Raw genomic sequence first — 8,267 nt, 5'->3', positions numbered from 1 at the left:
GTGTTTATCAGTTTAGGGACAAAACATCATAAGTCGCAAAAACATAAAAATTGTAATTTCTCTATACAGTAAATCAGATTCAAACTGTAAAGTGAATGATTCGGAAGTGTCGACCAATGGAAGGTGCGTCAGACTTGGTTCATAGTGTGTCGACGCGTCAATGGTTATTGTCTGGTCCGATGTCATAAAGCCGACGTCATAAAGCTGAAATATTGCTTTAACCAAACAAACAAACAAATAAACAATTGAATAAAACTGGTAAAACACATTATCGCTAATGTTTGTAATGTATAACCATTTCCATTTTCGGGTTGACTAAAGTTTATTTCTGTTAAAATATGTCATTTATAAAATATACTTATCGCACAAAAATATATAATAATATGTTTCAACCTGCTGACATGGAAAAACAAAAAATATTTTTAAAACTTTGTGTAGACGTTTCTATGACAATCTGGAAGCACAGATTAATTCTCATAGAAAATAAGGAACTGAAACAACCACCCTTTGTTTTGACCCCATGAATATTTTCGTACATCCACCGTTATACACACCCATGCTATACTCGAAAGCGGACCCGTGAAGATCCAGGTTAGAGTAGGTCTTCAGCAACCCATGCTTGCCGTAAGAGGCGACTAACGGCATCGGGTGGTCAGGCTCGCTAACTTGGTTGATGCATGTCATCGATCCCAATTGCGTGGATCGATGCACATGTCAATCACTGGATTGTCTGGTCCAGATTGTCTGGTCTCGATTATTTACAGACCGTCGTTATTTAGCTGGAATATTGCTGAGTGCGGCGTTAAACAACAAGCAAAACAACATATCCTATGATTAAATAACTTTACGTTAACATTTCCTTTGTAGAAGTTAAGTCATCGTTTACAAAATGTAGATTTCTTAGTTGGATAGTTTGTCTTCATTTTATGATGGGCGCGTCAATGTTCCATGTTACTCCCCCTTCTTCCTGATCAACGTGACACCGTCGAAGATGGGCAGCATCACCTTAAAATCATGGGAAAGAGCATCATAAGTGTAACGGTGTTTTGATGTTTTATATATACATTAAAATATGTCAAATACTAAAATCAAGTGGCATTTTATTAATGATTTTAATTCTGTTGGGATTCAAGGTTATAACTGGTACCCAGCAACCTATACTTGTACTAGGCGGTGGTGACATTTGGTCTCTGGGTACAGTGATTATCCTGGTACCTATCACAGTGGGTTGTTGCTCCTGGGTTAGAATTTGTCTTCAGGAACCCATGCTTGTCTTAAGAGCGACTAACGGGATAGGGTGGTCAGGCACGCTGACATGGTTGGTGCATGTCATTGTATCCAAATTGCGTAGATCGATGATAATGAGGTCAATCACAAGTTTGTCTGGTCCAGATTCGATTATTTACATATCACGGCCATGCGGCTGGAATATTGCGGAGTGCAAAGTTAAACAAACAAATGTCGCTCACAATATACACCCGTGAAGAACCGGGTTAGAATAGATCTTCAGCAACCCATGCTTGCCGTAAAAGGCGAGTATGCTTGTCGTAAAAGGCGACTAACGGGATCGGGTGGTCAGGCTCTCTGACTTGGTTGATGCATGTCATCGATCCCAATTGCGTGGATCGATGCTCATGATATCAATCCTTGAATTTTTGGTCCAGACTCGTTTATTTACAGACCGCGGTCATATAGCTGGAATATTGGTGTGTGGGCGTTAAACAACCAACCAACCAACCAACCAATCATGATATTAAAAGTGTATATAAAAAGCATGCATCTAGAAATAATATTACCACTAATGATCGGTACCAACACTTTACAAATCATTTGTCACCCCCACCAATGAAGACCAGTCTGAACCAGAGCCTACGGTTCCAGATAGATCCGCTCGATATGATACAAACAAAAATGTTACCGAGGATATTCTTGATTCTCCAGTAATGGGGGATGAGATTTTAGACAGCATATATATTCTTAAAAGTAACAAGATACTACTGTAAGTATCAAGATGATACTATTCCTGAATTATTTAAACATTCTTCAGATTTACTACTTCCATACTTAAAATTGATATTTAATTTGGTATTAGAAAATGGACATTTTCCAAATTATGGTCGATTGGTATTATCGTCCCATCCATAAACAAGGTGATGAATATGAATAATTACAGAGGTATTACCCTTTTAAGCATATTCAGTAAGATATTTACATCTATCATTAACGTGGGATCCGTGTTCTAGGGTAATACTATTGATAATATGTTTATACTACAAACAATCGTACAAAAGTATCTAAGTACGTATACAAAAGGTGGACAGTTCTATGCTCTATTCGTTGACTTTGCAAATGTATTTGACTCTGTACAGCGGCATAAGTTATGGTCACTTCTGTATTCCCATGGTCTTAGTTGTAAATGAGCAAACTTCTATGTAATATTTATGAAAATGTAAAAGTATGTGTCAGAAATAACCAGAATTGACGGAAATGTTTGATAGTGAACTTAGAGTGAGACAAGGCTGCATACTGTGTCCTTTTTTGTTCTCATTTTTTATCAATGAATTAGCAACACAAATTCAAAATAAGTGTACAAATAGAATTCAACTACATCCTGACATGACGCAACTATTTTTACTGTTATTTGCGGATGATATTATATTATTCTCAAGTAATATTGGCGGCTTAAAGACACAAATTAACAATTAGAAAAATACTGTGATGAATGGAAATTAACTGTAAACAAAGATAAAAAGACGATCGTTGTTTTTAAAAATGGTGGGAAGCTTACTCAAAAGGAAAAATGGTTTTACAAAGGGGAATGCCTAGAAACTCTTTCTACAAGTATTAAGGTGTATATTTTACAAATCATCTTAGTTGGTCTATGCATGCAAAGCAAGCATCGATGCAAGCTCAAAAGGTATTAATTGGTGTGTTAAAACAAATCTTTACTCTTGGAAAAATTACTTACAAGTCGTTCTTCAAGATATTTGATTTAAAGATAAGTCTGATATTACTATATGGAGCAGAGATATGGGGACTCAGTAAGCATGAACAAATAGAAAAAGTACATTTATATGCCTGCAAAAAATTCCTTGGTGTTAAGGTTAATACACCAAGTGTTATGGTATATGGTGATTGTGGCAGATTTCCAATCTATATATATATTCATATCTAAAGGTTATTAAATATTGGTTAAGATTATTGAATATGCCATCTTATAGGTTCCCGAAAAAAATGTTATAATATGATGGTACTTTTTGATAAAAATAGAAAACGAAATTAGGTAACAGACGTAAAAGATCTAGACTTGCTGTTTTCCGTTAGTTATGGCTATGTATGGCGTGAACACAATGAACAATGTCAATCTTATTTCATTAGATCATTAACACAAAGACTAACAGATATATATTTACAAAAGTCTGTATCTGAATCAAACAAATGTATTTATATCCCGAACAGTATTTATCTTGTTTAAATGTAAAACAAATCCGGGTTTCCTTAGTAACATTTCGATGTTGATTTATTTATTGAAACTGGACGTAATATACATGTCAATTGTGCGCCCTGAATGTCATTGAAGATGAATACCACTTCCTTTTTATATTCCCATTTTATGCCCATTTTATGCCCATTTTATGCCCATTTTACCATGTCAACCCCAATTTCTTTAAATTCACATCTCTGTTAAACAACTCTAAGTACTTACTTTTGTAAAATGAGTCTATGTATATTTATCATGCAATGAGACACAGGAAAAATATTATGTTATAGACTCTACTGCTCTGAATGTACAAATCATAAATGTACTATAGGCCTGTGGCCTCCTCAGTACGGAAATAAAGAAACTGCATATCAATCACTGGATTGTGTGGTCGAGACACAATTATTTACTGGCATTTTGGAGCTGGGGTGCGACGGCGTTAAACAATAAAACAAAAAGTTTCTCTGATTGTATTTTATGTGACAATGGCATTACCTGTTCTACCCTTGTGTCGTCTTTCACTGCATGGTTAAATTGGTCCACTGTGGAGCCAGGCTCGGTGTAGGCGAACCCAAACTCAAACGTGTTGTCTACAACTAGAGTGGCTCCCGGAGCTAGGAGCTCTCGATCAAGAAGTTTCTGAAATAGTCATTATATGAATCTAGCAAAGCTTCAGAACAAATATTATAGTCTTCTTCTGTGGTCTAGTTAAATGGTCGTCTGTCCGGAAAACGGAAGGTCAGGGGTTCGATCCCCGACCGCGACATACCAAAAGACGTTTAATATGGTACTTGTTGTTACCCTGCCTATCGCTCAGCATTATAAGGTTAAAACAAGAACTGGGCGACTCGGGGTCAGTACACTGTGTCTCACGTCGCATGCAAGTCGCTATATAAGTGCAATAATCTTGAACGCGACGTCAAACCCAATTTCGCCTCACCTCCAAACAAACATCCCCATTCAGGAATACCCTATTTTCTTTAATTGGAGAAAGTGTGGTATAAGGTGCTGCAACTAGATATGCAGAATTGCCTCCCTTAGCTGCTAATAGGATTCGCTGATCATGGCTTCAGGCGTGCCTACCCAACACACCAGTGCTCATGGTGTTCACGAACGAAATGAACGTCTACGCGTCTCGTTTTACATTCCTAAAACATTTGGTTACATTTCAATACCTGATGTATACTTGATGTATATTTTGAACGATTTTGACTTTTTCCATGTGGATAAAATGTATATCACAGCTTTAGTCACTGACCTTGAAGTAAGCGAGGTAACCCGTCTTGTCGGCATCAAGGTAAACTATGTCAAACTTCTGACCCTCGTCTGCAAGACTGTCGAGTGTCTTTAGTGCCGGACCTGCAATGGGACGTTTGCATTCACTGGAGAGAACGAATATAGTTTTATGTCGCTTTTAGCAATATTCCATCATGGCAAGGGACACAGAAATGGCTAAACATAACGTGACCATTTTGGGAATCGAACCCGGTCCTTCGGCGTGACGAGCGAACACTTTAACCATAAGGCTACCCTTCCGCCCTATAATCTATTTCAAGTGGCGTTGACTATAGCCTTTTATGTCTTTCTGCACCTTGCTTTAAAGGTAGGCAGTGGTAGGGTTCGCATGACGTCAACACAGGGCGTAGAGTTCATGTCACATTCGACCGCCTCCGCAGTCTGGTGGCAGAGCGTCTGCCCGGAGAGCGGAAGGTACGGGGTTAGATCCCTGACTGCGACATACCAAAGGCGTTAATAGATGGTACTTGTTGTTACTCTGCCTGGCGCTCGGCATTAAGGGGCTAAAACAAGGACTGGTCGACTCGGAGTCAGTATACTGCGTCAGTCCGGACCAGTACAAGCAGCCACACAAACATACACACGTATATGCACGTCGCTATATAAGTGCAATATTCTTGGACGACGTTAAACCCCATTTCACCTCACCTCACCTCACTACAGATATCGCGTGTCGCAGCCATATGTATTCAAGGAGTTGGCGGAACAGAGCCTATACAAGCTGAAATATTGAGGATGTCGTACCCAGACAGCTTCGAACCTTGCTCAAATTATCATTCACAGGTTTGTCTGAATACATGACAGTTTCTTATGGATAACAACTTCTTTTATTCTTTGTGACGCTCAGAGCTAATTATTGCCCCTTCATTAGAAGAATACTGACATTTGTTTGTTTGCTATTTACGCCCTACTCAGCAATATTCGAGCTCTGTGACGGCGGTTTGTAAATAATCGAGTCTGGACCAGACAATCCAGTGATTGACGTCATGAACATCGATCCACGCAATTGGGCTAGGATGACATACATCAACCAAGTCAGCGAGCATAGCGACGAGTATAGTCGCTTCTTACGGCAAGACCTATATCCTTCCGGCTGAATACTGAATATGCGCAAAGAGTTTGTATGTATAGATTGATATGTTTACAATGGGTCGGATTTGTCTGGTTCGAATTCGATTATCTGGAGTATAGCAGCGGCAGCATAAATCAGACAAACCTTGTCTGATGTCTATTTGCTTTCCATGTGGCGTTCCATCAAACGTTTCCCTTGCCATCTCTACCAAATAGGGCTCGAACTCGCATGTCACCACGGCGCCATCTTCTGGGAGAGCCTCTGCCATTGCCATGGCCACGTATCCTGTAAACATCCCGATTTCCAGGGCTCTTTTGGCTTTCTGCATCCGTATCAGAAACTGAAGCAACTGTCCTGTCAAACAACAGAGTACAGCGACTTACTTCAATGTAACATGTTTAAATGATGTATACATTAATTTTGCTAAACGATGTTTGCTGATAAGGTTCAACAATTTGCCTCTTTAATGGAAGCATTTTTAAAATTAATACAATAACGTCCGATTATGAGAGCACATTAAAGAATAAAGTGGAAATATGTGTACAGCAATCAGCATCAGCAATGAGTGAGTGACTATGGTTTTACGCCGCTTTTAGCAATATTCCAGCAATATCACGGCGGTGACACCAGAATGGGCTTCACGCATTGTACCCATGTCAGGAATCGAACCCGGGTCTTTGGCGTGACGAGCGAACGCTTTAACCACTAGGATACCCGACCGCCGCCGCATCAGCAATGAAATACACAAAGGGCTATACATGAAAACATAAAAAGGGGCCATAACTCTGTAAAATATTCACGATCCTGGGTCCCGAAGGTGATCAACATAAATATCCCTTAACGAAGTATGCAAAAAGACTAAATAAGGGCTATAACTGTTAAACATAAATTTTCGATGCTGTTTGTAATTCGTCCCAATCGAAATCGGACGGATGGATCCCAGACCTTAAAGTGTGGCGGGGAATAATAAAATGATAATCAGTAGAAAGTTCAAATGGCATGAATCGTAGCTATAAAGCGATCGGTCCATGTCAGATAGTAAACGTGGATCATAACATCGCTGCAATTTCGCAGTTGCAATTAATATATCAACGTGTGTTCTTATAAACAAGCACATGTGCATCTTCTCGAGGCAAGGGAGCTAACTGACTATAAAAGTCCAGTTTCCACTTTCATAGTCAGTTACCTCCCTTGCCTCGGTAAGATGGTACATGTTTTACAGGTTGTTTTATTGAAGGCATCGGTTTTTGTATTTCGTTTTTGTTGTTGTTTGCATTTTCCCTGACACTCTAAACCTAATATACACACTTACCCTGACCGGATCCACTCATCCATTGCGGACTAAACCTGGATCCAACTTTGCCATCGTCATAAAGTTTAGACCATGGTGTGTTGTGGGTCTTCTCGCTGATCATCCGGGCACTTGGAGAATCGGGTGATGTCAGTTTCCGACAGTACTCAACTCGCTTATCAGTCAAGTCAACCACCTTCTCTAACGTTTCTTTTACATCCTGTGGCATGTCTGGCTTCTGTGACCGTGTGAGGAGCTCACTCAGAAGTTTGTTGGCCGGGTCAAGCGTCATACTCTTGGCAGTGTGTTTGTCGGATGCCATTTTCGTCTTTTACTCCTGAAAGGCAACAAATAGACGAAGTTTGTGTGTGTATGCTGTTAAGCACCGCACTGCTAATGTCAGCATACACCCACAGCCAAAGGTGGGGGAAACTACTAAATATCCACTGAGTCATTTAACAAATCCATAGCCATAGAATATTGTTGTTTTGCTTTTATAGGTGAGTGAGTGAGTTGGGTTTAACGCCGCTTTTAACAGTATTTCAGTTATATCACGGCGTGATATCAGCTTAATGTGGGAGGAAAGCCCGAAGTGATGCAGGTCTCAGACGTTTACCACTTCGGTGGAACCCGCGAGCACGGGTATGGTGCTGACAAACCTAGAAACATAATCGGGGCGAACCGGGATTCGAACCCACCATCATAGGTTTCTGGCGTGCCCAATGGATGCAACTCTGCACAGCGAATTGATGCGCCTTAGACGACTGGGACATCCGTGCCCCCTTTTGCTTTTATGGTTTGTTGGACTCAACAATATTCCAGCCATATGAAGGCGGTCAGTAAATAATCGGGTCGGGACAAAACAATTCAGTGATTAATAGTATGAGCAACGACCAACGCCGTCGGGAATAGGACATGCCAACATCAACCAGGTCACCGATCCTGACCATCTGATCCCTCGGTGTATCGGGTATCGACATCTTCCGAGGCAAGGTAGTTAAAGGACTATAAAAGTCCTGTTCCCACCTTTGCCAAGCTGGAATTTCGTGCCGCGAACGTATCTCCACCAGTGGATATTACGAGTTATGTCCCTTCTATGTCCCGCCTATTCACCAATCAGATTCCAC

At 40.2% G+C, this 8,267-nt stretch overlaps 1 protein-coding gene across 1 annotated transcript; it reads right to left on the bottom strand.

Moving 5' to 3' along the window:
- Positions 1–695: 695 nt before the first annotated feature.
- Positions 696–7,538, bottom strand: LOC124142455 (O-methyltransferase MdmC-like). The gene is made up of 5 exons (XM_048389886.1): positions 7,162–7,538; positions 5,994–6,203; positions 4,740–4,840; positions 3,977–4,120; positions 696–1,005 (listed from the first exon to the last, which is right to left on the bottom strand). Exons 1-5 carry the CDS (start codon positions 7,460–7,462, stop codon positions 952–954), a joined length of 810 nt encoding a protein of 269 aa, XP_048245843.1. The 5' UTR covers positions 7,463–7,538; the 3' UTR covers positions 696–951.
- Between the last annotated feature and the right edge of the window lie 729 nt (positions 7,539–8,267).

The sequence above is a fragment of the Haliotis rufescens genome, unplaced genomic scaffold, assembly GCF_023055435.1.
Source record: "Haliotis rufescens isolate VD_foot unplaced genomic scaffold, xgHalRufe1.0.p SCAF_8, whole genome shotgun sequence".
In the NCBI taxonomy this organism is placed as follows: domain Eukaryota; kingdom Metazoa; phylum Mollusca; class Gastropoda; order Lepetellida; family Haliotidae; genus Haliotis; species Haliotis rufescens.
This window is presented reverse-complemented; position numbering and strand designations above follow the sequence as displayed.